This window comes from Agelaius phoeniceus, chromosome 5 (assembly GCF_051311805.1).
Source record: "Agelaius phoeniceus isolate bAgePho1 chromosome 5, bAgePho1.hap1, whole genome shotgun sequence".
In the NCBI taxonomy this organism is placed as follows: Eukaryota; Metazoa; Chordata; class Aves; order Passeriformes; family Icteridae; genus Agelaius; species Agelaius phoeniceus.
The window spans coordinates 71937920-71965351 of record NC_135269.1 but is presented as its reverse complement, the minus strand read 5'-3'; the positions used below and the strand labels follow the sequence as shown (position 1 = coordinate 71965351).

The 27432-nt window shown below is 44.1% G+C and overlaps 1 protein-coding gene across 1 annotated transcript in view; it reads right to left on the bottom strand.

The window, feature by feature from the left end:
* Positions 1-27432, bottom strand: part of EXOC4 (exocyst complex component 4) — a 365227-nt gene that overhangs the window by 72965 nt on the left and 264830 nt on the right. Inside the window, exons 11-12 of the mRNA XM_054632077.2 lie at positions 22683-22902; positions 110-246 (exon numbers count right to left, since the gene is read on the bottom strand). Of these exons, the coding sequence (XP_054488052.1) occupies positions 110-246; positions 22683-22902 (357 nt within the window). The remainder of the gene's footprint in view (positions 1-109; positions 247-22682; positions 22903-27432) is intronic.

Here is a 27432-nt window from a genome sequence, read left to right as displayed (position 1 = left end):
TACATGTATTCGAGTAGGAAAAAGACTCCTCTGTCTCCTTTTTGGACACAAACCTCTGATGTTTGAGCATTAATTTTGCTGTCAGCAGCGATCCCTCCCTGGGCTGTACCTGTAGGCCAGGGTGCAGGTGTCCTTGTACTCCTGCAGCTTCACACACACCATGTGGAGGAACTGGTCCGAGTAGGCACTCAGGTCGTGCATCAGCTCCATCAGGTCCTGCACCGTCTTCTCCACGATCACCGTGCTCTGGGGAGGGGACAAAAGCCCAGCTGTGAGCAGCACATTGGAGAACCTTTACCTCAGCCCCCTCCTGCTTGGCTAATTGTTGTCACAAAGGCACAGCTTTGCTAATTGCTGTCACAAAGGTGCAACTGATGCTCTGCCAGTGGCTCCTGCCAGGCTGAACAACGAGGGAAAGGAAATGGGTGGAAAGTGGTTTAAGAGTTATCAGCTCTGGAAATTGGGGTTTCTGAGAAGCTTCTTGAAGTTCACTGTCGAGGATTTTTTGCAGGTTGAGGAGTTTTTGCAAGACAATGGCCACATTCAGCTGATGCACAATCCAGCCTGCTGGCACTAATGGACAATGCTCACAAACAATGGATAATGGATATATTCAGAAATGGGGTTGGTATGGCCTTGAGAAAGATACAAGAAGAGTCATCTGGACTCAGCAAGTTTGTCAGCAATCTTGAGAAACTGAGAAAAAAGAGAAGCAATGGGTGAGCCAGACGACCACAGCAAGACGTGTGAAAAATTAGAAAATCCAATCAGCATTTAATTTTAGACGTGTGAACAGCTAGGATTAACCAATCATGTATTAGCTAGAGATTAGCATAAACAGTAGAAATTTATTATAAATAGAGCCCTTTTGGGGATAATAAATTTGGCTTCACTTGATCACACTGATCATGGCGTGATGTCTCATTCCTGATCCTCCGCACCCCGCAGTTCACCAGGTCTTTTCTTTATTAGCTGCAGCCTCAAAAGGCACAAATGTGATTTTTAGAGGTACACACAGCACAAAGTGCTGCTCCATATACTACAGACCCTGGAATTACTGAGGTTGGAAGAGACCTCCCAGACCTCCAGCCCAGCCTTTGATCAATGCCCACCTTGCCACCCTAAACAGAGCCCAGAGTGACACTAAAACCCCTGAGGACCAGGTTTGGTTTCCTCCAGCCTGCAGGAGGGACCATATATCCAACAATGTCCAAGATTTCAACAGCTCCGTATGAATTCTGGGATTTCTGAGGTGCCTTGGCACACTTTGTATTTATTCTGCCCACTGTGTTTGATTTTGTTGCTGCAAACAAGACAGAGGGGAGGTCATGGAAGTCCCAGGTTGATATAAATTGAATTATTAATGGTCTCAGTAGAGTGAAGGGTTATTCCTGAACTGCAGCAAAGGAAGATACTGAAGCGTTTGGGAACCCTGGCTGATTTGAGAAATTCTGGACTCAAATTACATGGGAGGACCCCAGGGATTTGCAAAGAGCCCCCCTCCCTCTGTGTTCATCAGGACTGAGGAGAAGTTGGTGACTCACAGGACAACCCCATCAATCCCCATGTGGGTGTGATGGCTGTGCCAGAGCCCCACCAGCTCAAATTCCACCTCTGTGCTGAATTCCTGATTAAAGGACAGGAATTGATCCTGCTCTGCTCCCTGTCCCTGACTTGGTTAAAAAGCACCTTCCAACCTCATCCTCTTTGGGAACTCTCCCAAATCCTTGGGATGGGGGTTCCCTGAGGGCTCAGGCACTGCCTGTGCTGTTCCTGGGATGTTCTTGGCTCCCAACTGCACCTGGACAAAAAAGCTCATCCCATTCTACCCCTGCCATGACAGGGCCACCTCCCACTGTCCCAGGCTGCTCCAGCCCCAGTGTCCAGCCTGGCCTTGGGCACTGCAGGGATGCAGGGGCAGCCCCAGCTGCTCTGGCAATCCCAGCCCAGCCAGGAATTCCTCATTGCCAAGATCCCATCCCTGGCTGCCCTCTGGCACTGGGAGCCATTCCCTGGGTGCTGTCCCTGCAGGCCTTGGCCCCAGTCCCTCTGCAGCTCTCCTGGAGCCCCTGCAGGCCCTGGAATGTGCTGGAAGCTCTCCCTGGAGCCTTCCCTTCTCCAGGGGAACATTCCCAGCCCTGGAGCAGCTCCATGGGTTCCTCTGGATTTGCTCCAGGTGCTGCTGCTGTGTCTCCAGGGCTGGGGCAGCTCTGCAGGTGGGGTCTCACCTGAGCAGAGCCTGATGTGGTTTGAGATTAAAGCCAAGCCCAGGATGGGCTGAGCAATGTGCTGAGGGATTAAAGTCACCATTGGTCCCTCAGGAATAAAAAAGAGAAGAAAATCCTCCCTAGCTCAGGTAGGAACACAGAAGACAAAAGCAATTCCTTTCCTTCTTGTGTGGCTAATCAGATTTTTCCTTTTCCACTAGGATTTCAGTGGTGGGAGGAGGGTGGGGTTTCCAGCAGATCCATGATATCAACTGGTCTCCTGCAGCTTCCCAGCAGCAGGATCTGTCCTGCCAGGAATCCTCCTGGGCTGGACACAAAACCACACCAGGAGGAACCAAGCCTGCCCTCGATCCAGCTCATTTCAATTTCTTTTCCTAAGATTTGGAAAAAAACCCAATAACAAAACCCCACGAGTGGATGCTAACACAGAAAATCTTGTGGTTTTTATGGAGTTTTTTTTCCACTTATTTTCCTCCACAACATTAAAATTCCAGCAAAGCTCCTGCCAGTGTGTGGATTTTAGAATAAACCCTACTGATTTAAAGGGAACACAAAGCTACTTGAATGATTAAAAAAAATAAAGAAATAAAAAGGAGAAGAAAGGGAATTACCATATGAAAGAAGGCACTGCCAGATACGTAATGGCCATTTATTTCCCTGAGACATCTTAACCTCTCCCAGAGCCCTGCTGCCACCTCTGCAGGTGTCCCTGGGGACACCCTGTCTCGGGAGGCACTGGGGACAGCTGGATTCGTTAGCTGGGCCAGCCCTGGAGCTTCTGAACGTCCCCAGAATGAAAGGCAGCTCACACATGATCCCAGAGCCACCACCCCGGCGCCTCTGCCCCATCTGGATTCGTTAACAGCAAATGGATGCGATCAAAGCTTAATTTATGGCCGGGCGCTTCAATGGAGCCTTTAAAAATAAAAACCCCCGCACTAACAAGGGAACTCATCCCGAGAACAATATCCAGCCCCTCACACCTGAATCCCAACACCACCCAGGGGATGCTTCATTACTCCTCCAGCAAGCTTTTCAAAGGGGCTGAGGGCTGCTAAAAATAAAAGGAAATTCCTCCTGATGCCCTCCTGTCCCTCAGCTGTGGTGGGGATGAGGATAAAACAAGAGAGCACCGCTGGTTATTGACACTGTGAGGTTTGTCTGTATGGGTTTGCAAACATTTGCCATTATCCCTTGATTTGCTCCTTGTTCCCAGCTGGGCTGGAGCTCCAGGTGATGGAAAGATGGAAAGCAGCTCCAGGGCAGGCAGAATTCCTGCTCTGGCTGCGGGGTGGCACACACAGCGAGCAGATATTATCCCAGCAATGTATGGAATTTACATATTCCATGTATAATGGCAAATATAATATGGAATATATAATATGGATATAATAATATATATTCATATATTATTATATATATATAATCCCAATATGTACATATTCATATATATAAATACCAATATATTGTTATATATATATAATATGTGTAATCCCAATATATATATAATCCCTATATATATTAAAAATATATTCATATATATATATATAATCCCAATACATTGGAATATATAATATATATAATCCCTATATATATATATATAATATATTCATATATATATAAAAACTCAATACATTGTAATATATAATATATAATCCCTATATATGTATATATTAAAAATATATTCATTTATATATATATATATAATCCCAATACATTGGAATATATAATATATATAATCCCTATATATATATATATATATAAAATATATATTCATATATATATATATAATCCCAATACATTGGAATATGTAATATATATAATCCCTATATATATATATATATATAAAATATATATTCATATATATATATATATAATCGCAATACATTGGAATATATATATAATATATAAAATCCCAATATAAATAATCCCAATATATTCATATAAATATATATATACATTCATATATACTAAAAATCCCAATATATTGGAATATATATATATATAATATATAATCCATATATATATATATATAATCCAAATATATTCATATATATATGAAAAAAAAATCATATATATATATGAATATATAAATTCCATATATATTCTGGAGATATTATTCCAGCAATTTCTTTTGGGATTTCAGTATTCCAGCCACTCCTTTGGGATTTCAGTATTCCAGCCATTCCTTTGGAATTTCAGTATTCCAGCCATTCCTTTGGGGTTATTGCCCTGTGGAACCCCAGTGAAGAGGGTTAAAAATGACTGGAGAAACAGAGCACTGGAGGTAAAATGATGCAGCTGGGGGTTTGTTTTTAAGGGTTCCTTAAAAACACAGTTCCAGGACAATAAAGGTGATTTTTCAACACGCAGAAATTCAAAGCCAGAGCTCAAACCTCCAAAACTTTCAGCTTTGCATAGAATCAGAGAACAATTTGGGTTGGAAGAGGCTCTAAAGTCCACCCAGTGCCACCCCTGCCATGGGCAGGGACACCTTCCACTGTCCCAGGTTATTCCAACCTGGCTTGGACTTTTCCAGGGATGGAAACTGCATAATTTTATTTTCTAGCTTGCAGGTGAGGAGCACTTGGATTAGAGGAACAATCTTCCCCCTTGATTTATTTAAATTTTTATTTTTTTGCAGAAATCCCAGCTTTTCCCATGCCTTGGGAGGGAGAACCTCCATTCCCTGGCTGCATTTCCTTGGGGGAAGCAGACAAAAGATGGGAATATCTTGCTCAGAAATGTCTTTACCACAACACAGCAGATGGAGGAGGAGACCTTGGCACTGGAAAAGTTGTCCAGTTTTCCTTGATTATTGCCCATCACAAAATATCTCCTCGAGATGCCTTGGCAGAGGAAGGCACCAGATGAGGGCTGCCTTAAAGGAGAAGAATTCATAAAGCCTGATCTCATTTTTAAGCTGGAGTTTAGCTGATCCCTCACGATTTTTAAGCACCAAGCAGAGCCCAGGAGAAAGTTAAAGCAGGACAGGAGAAAGTTTTCAAAGCTGAGCCACAGCTCCGGATTTGGGACCATCCCCAAAGGACAAAACTTGAATTCCTTAAATTTACATATCTGCCCAGGTATTTAATAAATAAATATCTAATAGATATCAAGTGCTAATAAATATCAAGTGCTAATAAATATCAAGTGCTGTCAGTGCCTTGGAGGGCAAGGGGAAAGGAAGATAAAACCTGGGGCTTTTTGTCTAAATTTCTCCCAAAAATGGAAGAACTCTGACTAAATGAGCAGAGTCAGAGATGGGAATTACTGAAACCTGAAAAGCAGGAGCTAGGGAGCCGGTTTGGCTGGAATTTTGGGATAAATGAGCAGTTTGATGCTCTTTGGGGGCTCTAAAAGAGCCAACTCCAGCCCTGAGCCACGGGAGTGGGAATGGGGAGAGTTGGATCCATCAGGGAGCCAGCCTGGAGCCCTATTCCAGCACCAACACTCAAATAAAAGAGTAAAACAACAAAATAGAGGAGCAAAACCAACTAAATTCATATTTTTTAGCTAACAGAGGGAAGAGGAGAATCTAAATTCCCTCTTCCACTGATCAGTAGTTATCCCACATGGATAACACCATTTTCCCACTTTTCTTTCTGGCATATCCAGGTTTTACAAAGAGCTGGAGTTGTTAGAAGGCATCAATTCCATTCAAACCCGTGTTTAGCAGCAAAATCTCTTTTTACAGTCTCCAATCTAACAGGCTGCTTTCCTCTCCCAGCCTTTTCCCAGGAAAATCCATTATTCCAGTATCAGTTTTTTGCCCATTACTGTGGTTATACTACACCCTACCACAACTTTGCTTCCCCTCTTAACTCCAAGGGGTTTTTTCTTTTTTTTTCAATGCAGGTGATGTTTTAATTTTTAGGGGATTTATCCTGAGAGGTGCTGAGTGAATTCACCCCGTGGATGTGAGCCCAGGATCTGCTGGAATTCTCTCCCTGCTTTAAATGTGATGTTGCAGGAGCCAAATGAGTGCACAAACAAGGTCTTGGCTAAATCTTATTTACCTGGCACTGTGTGATCCAGGAAAGCTTTGCTCCACTGAACTGGAATATTGATGGAGAGCAAAATGTACATTTGTTTTATTTAAAAAAAAAAAAAAAGAAAAAAAGAACATGAACCATAAAATCTGCTCATTTCTGTGGCCATGCAGAAGAGTTTCCCTCCTTTAAACACTCTATTCAATATTCAAAGTTAACAATTTCTGGGGCCAGCCCTGCACAAACCCAGTAAATGCAGAATAAATCAGACCCAGTTAAAGCACAGAGAGGGGAGGCTGCCACAAGGGTGGAGAAGCCACTGGGTGAAGTTTGCTGGCAGATCTGGTGAATTTATTCTGATTTTGAACTCAAATTCCACAGCAATTCCACTTTGAAATCAAAATTCCATTTTGAACTCAAATTCCACGCCCAAGCTTTGCTGAAAACCCCCAGTTCAACAAAAAGCCCTACCCCAGGAGCTCTGACCCTGGAATATCTCAAAGTGGTGGCATTTTATTCTCCAGCACCAGCAAAGTCCATCTGTCCACCCAAACCACATCAGAACTGCTCAAATCTCCTGAATTCCCCACAAAATGGGAATTTTTAGTCAGCACCCAGGAGCTTCCCAGCATCCCAGAAAGGGGCTGGGATTCAGTGGGATCAAGAGTGAGGTTGGAAAAGACCTCTCAGGTCACTGGGTCCAACCACCAGCCATGGCCACCACCAAACCATGTCCCCAGGTGCCACCTCCACGTGGTTTTTGAACCCTTCCAGGGATGGGGACTCCATCGCTTCCCTGGGCAGCTGTGCCAGGGCTGCACAATCCAAGAATTCCCTGCCAAGGTGGTCTCAATACCTCCAAAAATCCCAGCTGGACTGGAAGTATCCATGTGAGGAGGCGCCTTTCCATAATTTCCAAACCAATGAATCCCTGATCCCAAGCTGGCTCCTAACCCAGCTTTGCTACAAACTTAAAAAGCAGGGAATAGGAAAATTGTCACTTGGACAAGGATTTTCAAAATTCATTTATTCCCATTTCATGTGCAGTGCAAGGAGCGGGGAAGGGAAGATTTGGTTGGACACAGGGGGAATTTTGTGACAGCCCCAACTTCCAGCCCTGACACCATTCCCTGACTTGAGAGACCAAAATCCTCCTGGAATGATCCAGCAGCCCCAGCACAATCAGGAATATCAGTGCCTTGGCAGGGAGATGGAGGGGATAATTTAATTGGCCTTTTGTATCTCTCCCTTCTCTGGTCCCGCTGAGTTCTGGAGCTATTATTAAAGGCATTTTTTAAGGTATTTTAATTTACTCCTCCAAATGGATTCCCATCCATTCACTCCCACCAAGTGAATGTTGTCAGGGACATTAGTGAGGTGATAAAATAGCTGCAGTTTCCCGCTGCTTTTAATGTGTTCCATCCAGCAGAAAAGTCATTAGCTCTTAGCCTTTAATACACCCTCCGCACTGCTGCAGAACTGTTTATCACTTACAAGTGCCAGCACGGGCCAGGCTCCCCCTTTATTAATCAATATACATTTGTGCAGGGAAAAGGGACTCACAGCCAGTGATTCCCAGCCTGGTTTGTGCTGTAGGAGCTGAAAAAAAAACCCAACAAACCCATCCCTGACATTTTCACCCCCCATCCCTGAGTATTCCTAGGAGTGGTTTGTACTTCTTTACACAACTCCCCCAATTACAGGTGAGCTGGTGGCAAGGTGACAAATTTCTTTCACCGGTGGTGAGTGGCAGCTTTCCCTCTCCTTTGTCATGCCTGCTCTAGAACATCATTAGCAGCTGCAGCAGGGCACAAATGGGACGTGGAGCAGGGAATTAATGATGCTGGGGAGCAGAGCCCTTCGCTTGGGAGCTCGTTTTTAATAAATGTTTTCATGCAGCCGGCCCAGTTTGGAGAATAAAACCCCTCGGTGTTATTTTTATGTGCTCTGAGATCTATTTTTTTTTTTTTTCTCACAGTCTCAAAATGCCAATATTTAAAATATATTTATCTATTAAAAATGTCCTGCCGGAGATGGTGAATATGAATGTTCAGTGATGCTTCTGGGAAGACACAGTGACCACAGCAAAAGGTGGATGATGAAAAACCAAAAGAAATTGGGAAAAAAACCAATTGAGAAAGGTTTAGCAGGGCTGAGTTCCCAAAAGAAAATATTGTTGTGCCCCTGGATTGGTGCTGTCCAGTGCAAAGGCTGTAATTATGATCTAAATTAAACAAAATTAACGAAAGTGCAAGAGATCACTGGAAAACAAAGGGTGACATCCAGGAGTGAGGGGTAAAGGCTTAAGAGGGACTCTGAGCTCAGCCAGGCTGAGCTCCTGGGCTCACAAAGATGTCATTTCACTGAAATTAGAAGCCAATGTGTCAGATTTTGGCATAAGTGTCCAAAAGTCTCATTTGTAGGGGTGAGAGAACACAGAGTGACCAGGCCAATGTCACCAGCAGTGACATTTTGCCATAGGGGGATCCCAAAACACACTCAAACCTCACCTTTCAGCACCAAAATTCACCTTCATGCACCAAAATCCACATTTCTGTCTCACCCTTCGTTAACCCAACTGTAATTAATGAAGAATTCTTCGTTCACCAAAGCAATCCCTGGCAAACATGGGGAGAGAGCAGAGGCCTTGCTATGGATTCATCCCTCTGAGGCATCCCAAAAGGATTTTCAAGCCCATAACTGGCAGTTAAATTCACAATTTTAACTTCTGTGCATTGGTTTTATCCAGGACTAAGGCTGGTCCTAAATTTGAAGGAGAAAAATATTTCCAAAGGGGAATTTCCACCCCAATTTCCATACAAGAGGCCAGAGGGTGACAATTTGGTTCTTCAGGTGTTTCTCAACAGAATGGACAAAATTTTCCATATTTCCAATGGGAAATTTCCATTTCCATTAGGAAATCCCAGTGCTGGAATGCAATTTATACATAAAATCACTGGAAAGAGAGGAACTGGTTAGGAAAAGGACAGAAAGGTGAAATTTTATCTTCTGTGCATTGATTTTATTCAGGACTAAGGCTGGTCCTAAATTTGAAGGAGAAAAATATTTCCAAAGGGGAATTTCCACCCCAATTTCCATACAAGAGGCCAGAGGTGGCCAGAGGGTGACAATTTGGTTCTTCAGGTGCTTCTCAACAGAATGGGCAAAATTTTCCACATTTCCAGTAGGAAATCCCAGTGCTGGAATGCAATTTATACATAAAATCACTGGAAAGAGAGGAATTGGTTATGAAAAGGACAGAAAGGTGAAATTTTCTCTTCTGTGCATTGATTTTATGCAGGGCTAAGGCTGGTCTTAAATTTGAGGGAGAAAAAAAATTCCAAAGGGGAATTTCCACCCCAATTTCCAGACAAAAGGCCAGAGGGTGACAATTTGATTCTTCAGGTGTTTCTCAACAGAATGGGCAAAATTTTCCACATTTCCATTTGAACATCCCAGTGCTGGAATGCAACTTATACATAAAAAGAGAGGAATTCATTAGGAAAAGGACAGGAAGGAGAAAAATTTTTCCCTCAAGTAATTTGTTCAGCAAGACTTGAATTTCAATATTTTAGTGCACAGGAACAACTGAACTCCAGGACAAGCAAGACACTGGAATTCCCAATCCCCACCTCCTGTGATTCCAAAGGATTTCAAACAAATCCAGGGCTGGGATGGAGAAATCCCAAAGCAGCTCAGCAAGGAGGGGCCTCCCAAGCACCTCCAGACACCACCCAAGCAGAGCTGAGGGCTCCTCCCTGCTCCTCCTTCCAGGAATGACTCAAAAAGCAAAACCATTGGAAAGGGGAGGTGATGGACTCAAGGTCCCCACACAAGAACAGAACCCAAATATCCTTAATCCTGAGTTTTAATTTTATGGAACCATTGGCATTATGCAGAGTTTTTTTTTTCCCAAAGCTGGAAGCTATGAAAAGAAGCCTCGTGTCCTGCAAAATGAAGCAGATTACAAAAAAAAAAAAAATCTATAATTTCACTTAGTCTCTTGGTTTACATTTTTTTTTGCATCTACAAAAAAAACCCAAAAAAACCCAAAAAAACCCCCAAAAAACCCAAAAAAAACCCCCCAAAAAACCAACAAAACCAAAAAAAGCCCAAAAAACCCAAAAAAAAAAAAAAAAGCCCAAAAACCCCAAAACAAAACAAAAACACCAAAAAACCCCACAAACAAGCCAACAAAAAAACCTCCACCAAAACCCCAAAAAAACAAAACAGCAAAAACCAAATCAATTTTGCATTTTTTGGATTGTGGCATGAGCTAGGGTCAAATTGACCAATTTAAGGGTGATTCAGGGGGGCGTCTTTGTACATCCAAAAAGGGAAAATCCAGCCAGAATCCTGCCCCCAAAAAGCACAGACAGGAGAAAACTCAGGGCAGCTGCATGTGCTGGTATCTCTGGTGATTTATTCAATAAATTCAGCCTTGTGCTCACACATCAAAGCCCGAGGAGATCACAGCTCTGTCGCCGATGCCTCCAAAGATTTATTTGGGAATTCCTCGCGTGTGGAGGCAGCCCCCAGGATCCGGCAGCTCGTGTTAACATGGAACTCATCAAACCTCAGTGACCACCCCAGACCCCTGGAGATGTGGGAATGACAGACTCAGAGCTGGGGAGATGGGAGAACAGGCAACACCAGCCTTTGATCCTGCCAGGAGAAGCAGGAATTACAACAACGGATCCGTGGGCTGGGAGCAAACTGGAATATTTTTAACCCTCTGTATTCTCTTCCTGTGGTCTCTTTTTTCCCCAGGCCCCTGCTGGTGACAACAGAAGGGTGGGGCCGTTCCCAAAGGAAGATGATTCCAAGGAGGAGCCATGAGGTGAGGATGTATCCCAGTTTCTGGAAGTAGGGATGGATTTGGAAAATGCCAGAGGCCTGCAGGGCCCTTTCCCCTTCAGACTGACCTTCTCCAGTAGGAAAGCTGGGCCACACCAGTTTAAACCAGCACAGAAATGGCATCACTTGGACTTGTGATGGAGCTTCCATCCCTGGAGGTGTCCAAGGAAAGCCTGGATGTGGCACTGAGTGCCGTGGGCTGGGGACAAGGTGGGGATTGGGCACAGGTTGGACCTGATGGTCTTGGAGGGCTTTTCCAGTCACAAGGGATTTTGTGATTTTCTGGGAACCTCATAGATGGGACACAGATACTCCCAAAGCAATCCCTGAATCGTTTGGGTTCCAAGGAACCTTCAAAGTCCATCCAGTGCCACCCCTGTCATGGCAGGGACACCTCCCAGTGTCCCAGGCTGCTCCAGCCCCAGTGTCCAGCCTGGCCTTGGGCATTGCAGGGATGCAGGGGCAGCCCCAGCTGCTCTGGCAATCCCAGCCCAGCCAGGAATTCCTCATTGCCAAGATCCCATCCCTGGCTGCCCTCTGGCAGTGGGAGCCATTCCCTGGGTGCTGTCCCTGCAGGCCTTGGCCCCAGTCCCTCTGCAGCTCTCCTGGAGCCCCTGCAGGCCTGCAATGTGCTGGAAGCTCTTCCTGGATCCCTCCCTTCTCCAGGGGAACATTCCCAGCTCTCCCAGCCTGGCATTGGATCCATCTCCTCCCCAAGACATTCATGGACCCAGGGGCTTCACTGGGAATCTCAGCAAACCATGAAGGGTCTCCCTTCCCTTTTCCTCTCTTTTCTCTCCCCATTTTCCATAAAAATCCCTCGGGATGGATTCTGAGTGTCCCAAATCCCAGAATCCCAGAGCAGTTTGGGTGGGAAGGGCCCTCCAAGCTCATTCCAGGGACACCTTCCCTATCCCAGGCTGCTCCAATCCTTCCTTGGACACTGCAGGGATGCAGGGGCAGCTCCAGCTGCTCTGGCAATCCCAGCCCAGCCAGGAATTCCTCATTGCCAAGATCCCATCCCTGGCTGCCCTCTGGCACTGGGAGCCATTCCCTGGGTGCTGTCCCTGCAGGCCTTGCAATAAAGATAAATCCTGAATCGCCCATCAAGGACACCTTTGCTTCCTTCAGATCCCAACCATTTTTATCACTATTTTCCCAAAGACCTTCCCATTAACCCAAAAAACCAAACCAAAACAACCCAAAAATTATTCAGCTGCACTTCAGGGTTTCCTACACTAAGCACTCAGTATTTCCACTCCCTGACCTGCTGGAAAAAAGTAAAAGCAACTGAAGGAACTACTCAGCACTTTAGCAACCACCTGCTCCTAATTCAGGATTTCTGTCATCCAAAAGCCCCGTGCGACGGCAAAACCCCACTCCCAAAACGCAGCAAAAGAGCAGCATGGAAAAGAAGTTGTCTTTTCCCACCAAAAAAACACATTTTAGGAGAAAAAGAAAATAAAAGACATCAAACTGGGAAATGAAAAACCTACTGGGTCAGCTCATCGTGGGAGATGTCTGATAACGGCGGTGCTGCCATTGTTCAATCCCCGCCAGCGCTGTAACGAGCAATCCTGCTTGGAAAATGGGCTGGATGGGGCCATGGACTGTCCCTTCCCATGTGGAATTTGTGCATCATTTCCTGACAGAGCCATCTCCCCTTCCCAGCAGCCAGAGCACCTCCGAGAGGCCTCCCAGGCAGTCATGGATGGCGGGGAAGCAGCGCTCTGTTTTATCACCCGTTGTTTTCCCGTTTCTAACGACATTCTGCTGATTGTCCTGTGGATAAATCCATGCAGGCATTCAGAGGGAAGGCCAGGGAGCCAAACCTGGCTGGGATGGAGCCATCCACACAAAACATTCATCTATTAACCAAACAGCAGCGCTTCCAAACCCAGCGGGGCCGCCGCGGAGCCCTGCTGGGAAACGGGAATTAACTCGGAGCGGAGATCGTTTGTCTCTGGGATGTTGTCATGTTTGTTGTCATGTTTGTTGTCATTTTTGTTGTCATATTCACGGATGGATTCCAGGCTTTATTGGGAAGGCAGGTGGCACTCAAGATCGCTTATGGGAGAGCCCTTGGAATGCAAAGAGAGTCCAGGAGAAATGAATCTCCCGGGGATGGAATGGCAGGAATTAACCTCTGATATTGTTGCAATTAACGGCAGCGAATTTCACTCAGTTTCACACAGAAACAGCAAACTGGACTAGCTCAGCTACTACTGGGTTACTGCTCATTTACTAGCAGGATGCTACTCAGTTACTGCTTTTTGTTTTTTACCTATGTAGAACAAACATTTCCTGTCTTATCCAGAAAAACACACAGCCTGATGGGGAACATGCATCGAGCATGGAAGTGTTGGAGAAATGGGATAATCATCCTATCTGGGGTCTGTACAGTGCAGGAAACAGACAATTTGGGTCCATCACTGGGCAAAAAAGGGCAATTTTTGGGGAGGAAAGAGGAATTTTAAATATTCAGTGGTTTCTGCAACACGAGGTCAATCTGTGTTTACAGATTTTCCACTTCAGCAGTACGAAGGTGGCTGAGGGCTGTGGCTCCATCAACTCCCCAAAAGGAGTCTCTTGAACTCTCTCCAAGTGAAGAGCCAATTAAATACCCTTTAGAAAGTCTTTTTTTTTTGGCTAAACTCTTTCACAAGCTCCTGTCCCTCAGCAGAATCACAGCAGTTGCACCCTGTGTGAAAAGGGAGGATTTTCCACCTCCGTGTCCCAGGAGCCATTCCCTCACCAACAGGGATTCAGAGCTGAGGATTTAGAGAGAATTCAGAGGAATTCAAAGAGGGTTTTCAGAGATACTACTCAGTTACTGCTTTTTGTTTCATACCTGTGTAGAACAAACATTTCCTGTCTTATCCAGAAAAACACATGGCCTGATGGGGAGCATGCATCAAACAGGGAAATGTTGGAGAAATGGGATAATCATCCTATCTGGGGTCTGTACAGTGCAGGAAACAGACAATTTGGGTCCATCACTGGGCAAAAAAAGGGCAATTTTGGGGGAGGAAAGAGGAATTTTGAATATTCAGTGGTTTCTGCAACACGAGGTCAATCTGTTTTTCCACTTCAGCAGTACGAAGGTGGCTGAGGCCTGTGGCTACACCAACTTCCCAAAAGGAGTTTCTTGAACTCTCTCCAAGTGAAGAGCCAATTAAATACCCTTTAGAAAGTCTTTTTTTTTGGCTAAACTGCTTTCACAAGCTCCTGTCCCTCAGCAGAATCACAGCAGTTGCACCCTGTGTGAAAAGGGAGGATTTTCCACCCCGAGTCACACAAATCCCATCCTCACCTCCGTGTCCCAGGGGCCATTCCCTCACCAACAGGGATTCAGAGCTGAGGATTTAGAGAGAATTCAGAGGAATTCAAAGAGAGTTTTCCTGGAGACCTCAGGGTACAAATGTGAGGTCAAATGTCCAAGGTGGTGCTGAGCAGCTCGGTTCCCACAAAAGTAAAGCATTGGTGGCTGTGAGATCCTGAGTCCCTCCAAACCATCCTTGCCAGGACCACTCTGGGTGAGAAGAAGTTGGAAATGGCTTGTGATAAACCCATGTCCTCTGAAAAACAGCTCAGCCTTCTGCTAAATCAATATCGACCTCAAAAAAGGTTTTGTTGGTCCAGTACTTAAGAAAAACAATAAAACTGGAATTCCAGAGGAAGACACAAAGTTTTTGATCAAAACAAGTCAAGGGACAGCCCAAATTATTCCCACTGAGTTTTTATTTTCAGGTCCATGACTTGTCCAGCACTTGGAGCTCTAAAACCCCAGCTCCTGCACATTTTGGCAGCTCTTACTCCAGGAAAATGGGGCATGGATTCCCAGAGGGATTTGGGTTAGAAGGGAAATTGAAGAGCACCCAGTTCTGCCCCACTGCCATGGGAGGGACTCCTTCCACTACCCCAGCTTGCTCCAAGCTGGCCTGGGACACTTCCAGGGATGGAGCATCTCCAACACCTCTTTGCTAATTGGGAGGACAGGGATTAATAATATTTTTCATTTTGTGGTGGAAAATGACAGAGCAGGAATTAAACAGGGAATGCCTGGCAAGGGCTCAACCTGCCCCTCAACACCACATTTGACACCACCCCTAAATGATAAAAAAATAGAGTTAAACAGAGAATTAATGAATTAATTAATTAAACCAGCCCTGGCCAGGGCTGTCCTACAGAGTTGTAGCATTTCCTCGATTTTCACACCCTGTAGCAGTTTTCTTTACAGGCACAAAGTCCTTAAATGTTTTAATTAAATATTGCATCCCAATGGTGTGAATTCCCCAGGAAATCCTGGATCAGCCCCAGGAAGACCAGACCTGGTTCAATTTCATGGGGAGAGGGAAAAACGTTTCCCTTCTTTAAAGTGCAGCTCACACAAAGCAAAAATCCCAGCACAAAAGCAAAATATTTGCCAAAAAAAAAAAAAAAATTACTATTCTGACGGCTTTGTGTGCATGAGAGAGACTGTTTATTTTATTCTATATTTTATACTTTATTATATTTTATATATTTTATATTATATTATATTATATTATATTATATTTTTTATATTTTGTTTTATTTTGTTTTATTTTTTATATTTTATTTTATTTTATTTATATTTCATTTTATTTTATTTTATTTATATTTTATTTTTATTTTTATTTTATTTTATTTATATTTTATTTTAATTTTTATTTTATTTTATTTTAATGGAAAGGCTCTATTTACAGATTAGAACCAGGAGGGGGAAACTTTTAATTCACTGCCTTCCCTCAGTTCTTTCAGATGTAAATTAGAGCACCATGAGCCTTCCAACTGCAAAGTTTATCCACTTCAGGAGGAAGATTCCAGAGGCAGGGTGCCAGAGGAGGAATATTCCAGTGGAATGGCAGCATTCCTGCATTGCTGCTCCTTTTATAATTCTCCTGTTGACAAGTCCCTGCCTCCAAAATCCCAACTACTCCCACCGAACGCTGCTTGTCAGGGAGGGGCAGCCCCTGCCACGAACACACACACACAAAAAAGAGCTTTTTACCTTCCCTTTCAACAATAGATTAATGTCTCTTTTGTTCTGCCGCAGAGCTGGGTGTCATATTTCAAAATGTGCTTTTAAAACAGGTATAATTAAACCTCTGCGAGAGGAGGGAGGCAGAGAAATGAGCAGCCAGAGGAGGAATAAAGGCATTTTAGAGGGTGCTGGAACGTGCCTCAACCCTCCCTCTCAGCTACAATTACATTCCACAGAGGGGGAGGGAAAAAGAGAAAAAAAAAAGTGATTATAAAAATGAACTTTTCCTGGAAAAATGAGCACGCTGTGAAAGGATGGCTCCTTTGAACGTCGCAGCGCTTCAAAAGGAGGATGAATTAGTGCTGACAACTCAATAAAGTAGCCATCAATTATTCAAAATGTGATGGCTCTTCTCATGCAGCACTTGTGATTAGGAAAACATTTCAAAACCCGGGAATGAGAGTGATTCCTCCTCAATGAAACGGGCCCGGGCTTCAAAATGCGAGGCAAGAAAAATAATGGGATTTTGGAGGAACCTGGCAAGAACACAGGGAAGTTTCTTCTCCTGGAACCATCCATCAAGTGTTTCATGGGAGACTGGATGGATTCATGGAATCCAGGCTGGATTTGGGATTTATTTTGGATTTATGGAGCAAGGAGAGGGACGGGAAAAACATCTGTGGTGTGATAGAGGCACCCAAATTTCAGCTGATGGGTGCACAGAGCCCAGCCCAACCAAGGCCCCAAATTAAAGCTCTGGTGTGTTTTGGAACAGCAAATATTAAACTTTCCTAGGGAAAAGCGAGTTATGGAAGAACCAGGTTTCCCAGAGAAGATTGTGGAAGGTTTTGATGTCCCAGCCATGGAAGTGTCCAAGGCCAGGGCTTGGAGCACCCTGGGATGGTGGGAGGTGTCCCTGCCCATGGCAGGGCTGGCACTGGGTGGGATTTAAGGTCCCTTCCAACCCAAACCATCCTGGGATTCCATGGAAGACATTCCTGGAGGAATGCTGGTGATGGACTGCAGCCATGATATTTGCTGAAAAATCCCTTTGCCAGGATGTTTTCTCCTGAGAAGCTGAGAAGCCTCAGAGGAAAAGAAAAACAATAATTTCAGAGGAAAAGAAAAACAATGATTATCTGCTGCTGTGGAATGCAACAGGTGCATCTGGGATTGGTCCATGTTGGTTGTTTTTAATTAATGGCCAATCACAGTCTGGCTGTCTCGGACTCTGGTCAGTCACAAGATTTTATTTTCATTCTTTCCTATTCCTTTCTTTTCTAGCTTTCTGATGAAATCCTTTCTTCTATTCTTTAGTGTAGTTTTAGTATATCATTTTCTTTTAATATAATATAGATATAATTAATTAATATAATAGTATATAATTTTCTAATAATATAATATAATATAATATAACATAACATTAACATAACATAACATTAACATAACATAACATAACATTATATTATATTATATCATAAAATAGTAAATCAGCCTTCTGAAACATGGAGTCACAATTCTCATCTTTTCCCTCGTCCTGGGATCCCTGTGAACACCACCACAATGGAGCAATACAGCTTCCTTAAAGTGAACTTTATCAGACTTTGCCTTTCCAGCTTCCTCCTGGAATTCCAGCTCACCCATCACCAAAACAACCCCGGTGAAGGCAAAGCACTGGTTTAAAATTGCAGAAATCTAGGGGAAAAAAAAGGAGCTGGAGGAAAGAGGGGAAACTGGGTGAGTGTCACTCCTGTGGCACTTGGATCTGTGACTTCCCACTGGATTTTCAGCAGGGAGGAGAAGCTGCTCTGCCTCAGCATCCCAAGGCCCTGCTCTGCTGCCAGGGATTCTTAATGAGTTTGCCAATGAGGAATGTGCAGCTGGAGCTTCAAACCAGCAGGAGGCTGGCCAGGCTAAAAGGCTTCTCCCCTGGCCAGGGAGGTAACAGGGGCTGGGGCTGACACCAGCCCTGTGAGGCAAAATGAGGATTTATGAGAGCAATGCTGCTGCTGAGGGAGCCTGACAGGGCTCTCTGGGTAATTAAAATAATCAATCAAGGCCTGCGATGGAGGCTGGGGGCAGATTCATGTGGTTTACTCCCAACTTCTGAGGAAAAACTGAAAGCAAGAGGGGAAAAAACGAAAAGAAAGTAAATTACAAGGAATTTGGAAGGCAAGGAATTTATGGGTCTGGGGGGTACTCGATGAGCTGGCACTGAAAATAAGCTGCACGTGCTGAGTGAGGGTGAGGTTGGACTCACAGGATGGTTTGGGTTGGAAGAGACTTTAAAGCCCATCCCATCCCATCCCATCCCATCCCATCCCATCCCATCCCATCCCATCCCATCCCATCCCATCCCATCCCATCCCATCCCATCCCATGGGTGGGGACACCTTTCATTATCCCAGGCTGTTCCAAGCCCCATCCATCCTGGCCTGGGACACTTCCAGGGATCCAGGGGCAGCCACAGCTGCTCTGGGCACCCAGGGGAGAACATGGCAGAGTCATGCTGAGGTGAACAAAACACCCTGGTGGCCTCAGAGAGGAGCAGCATCAACATTTTGCTCCCAAATCTCAGTGGGAATGCTCCAGGCCAGCTTGGATGGGGCTTGGAGCAAGGATAGTGGAAGATGGTCCTGGTCATGGCAGCAGGGCTGGACTGAAAGTCCTTTAAAGGTCCTTTCCAGCCCTTTAAAGGTCCCTTTCAACCCTTTAAATGTCCCTTTAAACCCTTCAAAGGTCCCTTTAAACCCAAAATACCCCCCAGTTCAATATCCCCCAATTGAATCCCTTTAAAGCTCCCTTCCAACCCTTTAAAGGTCCCTTTCAACCCAAAAAACCCCAATTTAATATCCCCCAATTGAATCCCTTTAAAGGTTCCTTCCAACCCTTTAAAGGTCCTTTTCAATCCAAAATATCCCAAATTTAATATCCCCCAACTGAATCCCTTTAAAGGTTCCTTCCAACCCTTTAAAGGCCCCTTCCAACCCCAAATATCCCCCATTTTAATATTCCCCAATTTAATCCATTTAAAGGTCCCTTCCAACCCAAAAAATCCCAATTTAATATTCCCCAATTTAATCCATTTAAAGGTCCCTTCCAACCCTTTAAAAGTCCCTTTAAACCCAAAATATCCCCCAGTTTAGTGATTAATCAGTGAGCAAATGAGGGTTGTCCAGTTCCTGTCCAACTCCAAGGCACATCCAGTGATGTCAGGGATTGAGGGGATGTCAGAGACCTCAAACATGGGGCTGTTCCCTTCAGGTCAGACATGACTCACACCTGTGGGATGGTTTGTGACGTGTGACTCTGCTTCTGCAGATCTGAAGAGGACAAAAATAAATCTAAAATAATCCTGCCTGCCAGGGGCACCGCTTGAAAATGTCCACCCAGAGAGAGCTCCTCTGCCCTGGACTGCACTGAACGCGAGAGTGGAAGTTGAGTTTCTAAAATAAATTAAAAGTTGAGTTTCTAAAATAAATTAAAACCCTGACACACTCTGCCTGAAGCAATTGGTTTTGTGCAGCTCAGAAGTCCTCGGTGGAGGACTGCAGCTGACTGACACAGGAGCCTTCTGAAAGCTTCCACAAAAAGGCAGGAACTGCACTCAATGTTCCCCCCCTCAAGAGGAGAAATTATCTGAAAAAATGTTGGAAGCAACAGGGAGAGTCAGATTCCCACCAAGAGATAATTTTGTCTCTCATTTGAAGCTAGAAAAGCAGATTTAGCACAAATTCTGCACTCGGTGGGTTTTACCCTCTTGACATGAAACACACAAACAAGAGCTGAAAACATCTTGGTTGTAACACCATGCCAAGTGCAAAAAAAAACCAACCCAAAATTGAAATATGAGGCTCAGAACCATTAAAATTGCTTTAAAATTATCCTTGAATGGGAAAAAACCCCATGGATCAGCCATGCCTGCTCCTTAATGGATGCTGCTGGCAGGGAGCCAGCCTGGAAAGACAATTAATTTGTTTATAGTAATAAATAATAACATCCAGCCTCCATCAAAGCCTGCAGCCATCAGCACTGGTGAGCCATCGGAAGCTGCTGGCTGGGACCATCCTTCTCCTTAATAACCACTCATTGGATGGGAAGAGAACGTTCCAGAAGCTCTCAGGGATGTCTCCTTGGGAAGCCACAAGTGAGTGGCTCCGTGCCTGGAGTGGGTGCTGTGGTAATTGGCTCCAGCAAAAATCGTTATCCTCCAAAACAGCTGCACAACCTGACTTTTTAAGGAGTTTTTTGGGTTTTTTTGGGGGGGATTTTCAGCTGCTGGAGTTTGGGCAAAGAAGTATCAGGAGCATCATCCACGCCATGCTGAGATAAGAAACAAGAGAGGCTTTGAAGGAGAGGAAAAATCCCACTCTGCTGCTCCAGAGTGAAGCAATTTGGATTTTTTTGGAGATGGAGCAACAGGTTTTTAAGGCCCAGTGACCACCTGGGTGGGAAGATTTATCACCTCGTTGAGAACCCTACAAGAACAGGCTGCAAGAAGCTGTCGAGGCACTTGTAGCCTAATTTAGGATCGATTTAAACAATTACAGCCTGAAATTTAATGCTGAATAATTTTGAGACAAATGAGTTTCACGGTGATTCAGTCGCTCTGCAAAGGAAAAGGCTTTCAAGTGTTTTACACTTGAGGAGGGGAAGAATGGAAAACAAGCAGTAAAATGGAATATTTAGAGAGGACAATTTTTTTTTTTAAGGATAATCTTTTACAGGAGTGGGTGATTCATCTGTGAGCACACAATGCTTGAAAACTTTTTCTCTCTCATCTAATTCAGCTCAGACATGTGCTGATAGTGATCCCAAGGCAGCTTTGTCGGTGGGGGCTGATAAATTCCCCAGTGCTGTTCCAATCCCAGCCAGAGAAGCTCCAGAGAGATCTTTGGGATAGCAAAGAGTGGGATGGTTAAACCAGAGACCCAGGAACAGCAAAAAACACCCCAAAAAACACCCCAAAAAACTGGGGGAGAGCTTCATTCACCACATCTCCATCATATCCACAAGGGGATGGGGGCAAAGACTCCAGGCTCCAGCATTGTCATGCAGAATTTTTTTTTTTAACCCCTTTAATGGAAAATCAATAGGATTTATTTTAGGGAGCTGTTTGGATGGGTTGGTTCAAAGAGGCAGCAATTTTTCTTGTCTATTCAGAGAATTGCCCTTCTTTGATGTCGGGAACAAGGAGACCTCCTGACCACAGACAGTTTGACCAAGAATAATTTCAGTTCAAAATAATTTCCATCCATCAAGAGAAACAAATTGTAAGAACTGGATGAGAAAATTCCAAACCCCTCTAAATCTTCAACCCTGAATGAACTTTAAGGAAATATATTGACATTATAGAACACATTTTCATGAGAAATGAAGCCATGAGTCACAAAAAATACTTTATCCACATTAAGGCAGGTAAAGCTTGGGAAGGAAACAATCCAGGGATTCTGTGCAGCTCAAAAACATCATTTCAGCTCCTGCAAAGAGAATTTTGGCCCCTTTCTAAAGAAGCTCTTCCCCCCTCCAGGGACTTCTGGAAATGCTGTTCTGGAATTTGATTTTGTTTTGGCTCTGAAAGGACCATCCCAGTCCTGCTGCACCCAGACAGGCACAGTTAGTGACCATTAATCCATCAAAAATTCTGGAAATGGTGACACACTCCCAGCTCAGTGTCCCCTGCAGATTCACTGATGTCAGGCTCAACCCTCTCATCCATGTGGTCAATAAAGACTGAACAGAGCTGGCCCCAGCACAGAGCTCTGAGGGACAGCCCTGGTGCTGGCCATTCCTTGCAGTCCCAGGCAACACATGAAATTTAGAATTTTGGGGTGGGAATCCACACTGTTCTGTTCCTCATGGAGTTTGGGTGACAGCTGGCTGCTTTCATCCCTGCTCCACACTAGAGTTCAAAAAAGGTGCTTCAAAGGAGACTTCTCCTACAAATTCTCCATCTGCAACCCAAATCCCTCACAGCTTTTTCTGATGGAGGGAGCCCTGGGGCTCCACATCAGTCACCAATGTGCTTGGGAGGATTGGATCCCATCCCTGCTCCTCCTGGGAGCTTGGAATGGGTATTTACCCTGATGGCACAGCTCTGTGACTGGCAGATGGCCCCAGAACTTCTCAAGGAGACACACATGAAAATATTCCTTCCCCTTAAAGCCCATCCAGTGCCACCCCTGCCATGGGCAGGGACACCTCCCACTATCTCCAAGCCCCAGTGTCCAGCCTGGCCTTGGACACTCCAGGGATGCAGGGGCAGCCCCAGCTGCTCTGGCAATCCCAGCCCAGCCAGGAATTCCTCATTGCCAAGATCCCATCCCTGGCTGCCCTCTGGCACTGGGAGCCATTCCCTGGGTGCTGTCCCTGCAGGCCTTGGCCCCAGCCCCTCTGCAGCTCTCCTGGAGCCCCTTCAGGCCTGCAATGTGCTGGAAGCTCTCCCTGGATCCCTCCCTTCTCCAGGGGAACATTCCCAGCTCTCCCAGCCTGGCTCCAGCCCTGGAACAGCTCCATGGACCCTTTCCTCACTGGATACACAACCAGGGCATGGCTGGGCATGGACAACAGGGCTGTCCTGAGGGGTCCCTCAGCTCCCACCTGCAGCAGAGGCCTCTGCACTCCCAGGATCTTCATGGTGTCAGCGTTGGCCAGGATTTTCAGGGGATCTGAGGCCTTGGTGACGCCCTCGATCTCCTTGTTGATCTCGGCCAGGACCTGGCTGAGGAAGATGTTCTTGATGTACATGGTGAGGAACTCCCTCAGAGGGCACTGCTTGGCTGGGCCCAGCTCCATGGCCTGCTCGATCTCCTGGATGAACCTGGCACACAGAAAGGGGAAGGAGGAATTGTAATTAAATTAAATTAACTGTAATTAAATGTAAAAATTGAAGATGCTTTCGATTTGTTGGCGTTGCCTTTGCCACTCCAACATTTCAGACCTGAGCAGCAGCAGTGTGGGAATGACCATGGACTGTCCCAGCTTGAGGAATGAAGAGGAGAAAAGGTCCACAGGGTAGTTTTAGGAAAAAAAAAAAAAAGAAATTAAATACAATCAATTGATGAGACACACACTAAATTGCTGGAGAAGGACAGATAAAATGAGAGAAAATCCACATGCCAGGCACAATTCCTGTTTGTGCCAGAAAAATTTGGCTTTTCCATTTGGGACATGCTGGGAAGATATCCCTATAAAAAATTTCAGACACAAACACCAGCAATGTGGGAATGACCACGGACTGTCCCAGCTTGAAGAATGAAGAGGAGAAAAGGTCCACAGGGTAGTTTTAGGGAAAAAAACAGAGATAAAATACAAACAATTGGTGAGATAGAGACTAAATTGGAGAAGGACAGATAAAATGAGAGAAAATCCACATGCCAGGCACAATTCCTATTTCTGCCCAAAAAATGTGGCTTTTCCATGTTGGACATGCTGGGAAGATGTCCTTATAAAAAAATCTGGCTTTTAAAAATATTTATATTTATATTTTATTGTATATATATATAATATATATAAATAATATCTTATATTTATTTTTATTTTTATATTTTTGTAATATATATAATATATATAATATTTTATATTTTTATATTTTTATTTATATATATATATATTTTTTATTTCTATATCCTTATAGAAAAATTTGGCTTTTCCATGTGGGTTATGCTGGGAAGATTTCCTTATTAAAAAAATCTGCTTTTTTCCATTTGGAACACACTGGGAAGATGTCCTTATAAAAATAAAACCACCATTAAAAAAGCTAAGATGCCACAAATCCCTTTAAAAAGCCAAGCTTCATTCTGGGGGTGGTCACTTGATTCCCACAGGTGGGTTCCCCCACCTCTAAACTTAACAACAGAATATTCCAGCTCAAAATCCAGAAAAAAGCATGGAAAAAAAAGCAATTTCTATGCATGATGCCATTATCCTCCTGCATTATGGCTGCCTGTGTTATGGTGTATTTTTATCAACCTTTATTGTTCCGTCCCAGGATCCCATTCCTGAGCCCACAGAGCAACAGGATGACTCTGGGAATATTTTAGCACCAAATGTTTGCCATCTCCTACAAACTCTCTTTATTTCTGTGCTGCCATCTGGTTTACCACGGAGGAGTTTATTCCAGAAATTACCTCGTCATGTCTTTAACTACATCTGAGGCAGTGGAACTGGTGTTCCTTTCAAAACAATTAGGGATTGAGTATCAGGAGCCATAATGGATTGAGACCTGCTGTCCTGAGTTGTGCTGAGGAGGGTTTAGGTTGGATATTAGGAATAATTTTTGCAGTGAGAAGTGGTCAGGAAGAAGAGCAGGGAAGTGTGGAGTCACCATCCCCGACAAAGAATAGGATATGGCCCTTAGGAAATGGTTTGGTGGTGAACAATGATTGGATTTGATGATCTCAGAGGTCTTTTCCAACCTCAAGGATTCCATGATTTTATTCCTTACCACTGACCCTATTCCCAAACCCTTCAACGAGATCTGCTTAATTATCCATAATTTTCTACCTCCACATCCCTCACTCCAGAAGAGGTACTTCCCTTCCCAGCCCTGACTGAGGAGCCAATTCCCATGGATGATTTCTTTCCAATCTGAGCTCTTTTCTCCCTAAATCCTCTCCCTGTTGGCTCCATAGGTCTGGAGTGACACATTTGGACAATGCAGCTCCTGTGGGGGATCCCTTTGGAGCTCAGCTGGAAGATTGGCTCTCCAAAGGGAGAGATGCTGCAGGGAGGGAATCACAGAGGCAGGTAAGGGAATCCATAAAATCAGAGGGTTTTGGGAAAGCTGCAAAAGGCAGCCTCAGAGACAGCAGAACTGTGATTAGAGCTGAGCAGCAGCCATGAGATTGGGCAGCAGAAAAATTATGTAAGAAGTAGAAAAGTAAGGACAAATAGGACAATGGTCTGTGTATTAATGCTTGGCTAGAATAACTCCCTAAGCTGCAGAAAAGTTTATCTGGTGAGATATGAGGGAGTTAATCTGAGTTAATAACAGAGCTCTGTGCATTGTGTTTGAAGGCTCACAAGCAGGTTTGGATTTGAAATAAGCAGGCATTGTTTAACCAAAGGTACCTGTGCTTATAGTGGTTGGATGGAACCACTGTCAATGTGCTTCTGCTTTGTGGGATTGGTCAAAAAACTGCTAAAGTGAGTTGTGACATTGAGTTCTGTGTCTGCTGCCTGGGATGTGAGCTGAGGGCATCTCCCCATTGTCAGAGCCATGGAATGAGGCTGATGCTGGAAAATAAAGCAGCTCAAGGCACGTTCCCAGCAGCCCTGTCCTGTTTGTGATTTGTACAGAGACCCTGGCTGGTGATAAATGCAGCTTCACTCCCTGGATGAAGGGTGAGAATGGGAATCAGCTTTGTAAAACAGGGAAACAGGGGAGTTTTCTGGGAAGGGAACAGAGACTCCACGGAGCTGATCCCAGAAATATCAGAGCTGATGTCACCAGCTCAGAGTGACACCACTCATGTCCCTAAGGGGACATTGCCAGGGTTGATGGGACTGTGTTGGACTCATTTGCTGTGTCCTTCCATGGCTGTCAGTAAATCCCTGACTCTTCCTTTATAAGTTTATTTACAGAGCACAAAACTCCACCAAAATGTGAATTTTACTATTAAACCCCATTCGTGTGGGAAGGAGAAGCTCGTAAACTCAAACTGGGAATGAGCATCATCCAGCAAAGTGACAGGAACAACTTCTAAACACTTTTAAAATCCAGAAAATGCTCAAAAATGGCTAAACCAAATTTAAAAAAAAGCCTTTTTAGAGGGAGAATGACCAGGTGCAAACCACCAGAGCTCAGATGTGCTGACCTACACCAGGAGTGGCAACTCCTGACCCCACAACATCCTGATGGTGCTGCCCAGTGTCTCCTGCACCTCAGACTAAAGGTCAGCACTGGAAAATGCTGTATTCACCAAGAAGTTTTGCTTCCCAGTGCCTGGCATTCATCACCAGTATAGAATTAATTTTGGTTGCATTAAAAGAAGTGTTATTAATAACGTAGTGATTCTTATTTTATGTTTTGATATTAAAGTTACAATAAATTTTATATTATTTTTCACATACTGTGTATACAATAATATATATTATTGTATATAATATATTGTGTATTATATATAATATATTATAATATTTTATAATATATTATACATTATAATATTTTATATATTTTATATATTGTAATATTATATATTATATATAACAATACAATATGTATTATATATATTAATATAATATAATATAATTATATACATATATATATTATAATATATATATGTATATAATATACAATATAATAATACATTGTGAATAAGAATGAAAGATTTTGAATTTTAGAGAGATCTAGAGACCTGTGCCTTCATCTCCAGAAAACTTCTCCTTGATGTGTCCTGTTAAATTTTAACATTTTGGAACAGACAAGACAAGAGTTCACCTAATGCTGGTCAGGATCAAACCATATCCCTGTTTTCCTTGATAGGAGCCATAAAATAATCATGGATTACAAGGGAGCTGCCAGGCAGCACTGACTGAGAGGGGATTTGTGAGTGCTCAGCATCACTTGTGATAAAGAACAAATGATCAGGAGCTTAGGAAGCAGATTTCAACTCGACGGCAGCAGGAAGTTATTAAAAATGAAGCCGTGCAGGGCACAGAGAACTGGAGGATAAGGATGGGAGACCTTCAGCTGGGATGCTCAAGGATAGTTTGATGAAATGATTATAGGAGTGGAAGCCAGTGGAGTCCTCGTTTAATCCCAAAGATCCCTGCCAAGGGAAATGGGAGCAGAGAAAAGGGAAAGAAAAAGGAACAATGGATGTCAGAGTGTGGCTTCCAGCAGGGAACAGCCAGGAGTTCCTGGATTTGATAATCCACTGGGACAAGGTACTTTTTACAGCCTCAGAGGACAACTGGGACCCCATTTTCTGGGGTCTGCTGTGGTTCAGAGATGACCTCTCCAAATTTCCAGCAGGCAGAGTGAGTCCCACACCGTTGTATTTGCTGGGATGCCCTGATGAAGGCAGGGATGATGACTCTGACTCCATGCTCTCAGAAGGCTCATTTATTATTTTATGATACTATATTACATTAAAGAATACTAAACTATACTACAGAATACAGAAAAGATACTGAATGCTAAAAAGATAATAATGAAAACTGGTGACTCTTTGCAGAGTCCTGACACAGCTTGGCCCTGATTGGCCAAAGAGTGAAAACAACTCACAGCAGAATCCAATGGAACAATCACCTGTGGGTGAACAATCTCCAACCACATTCCACACGTGAGCACAACACAGGAGAAGCAAATGAGATAAGAATTGTTCTCCTTTTCCTCTGAGGTCTC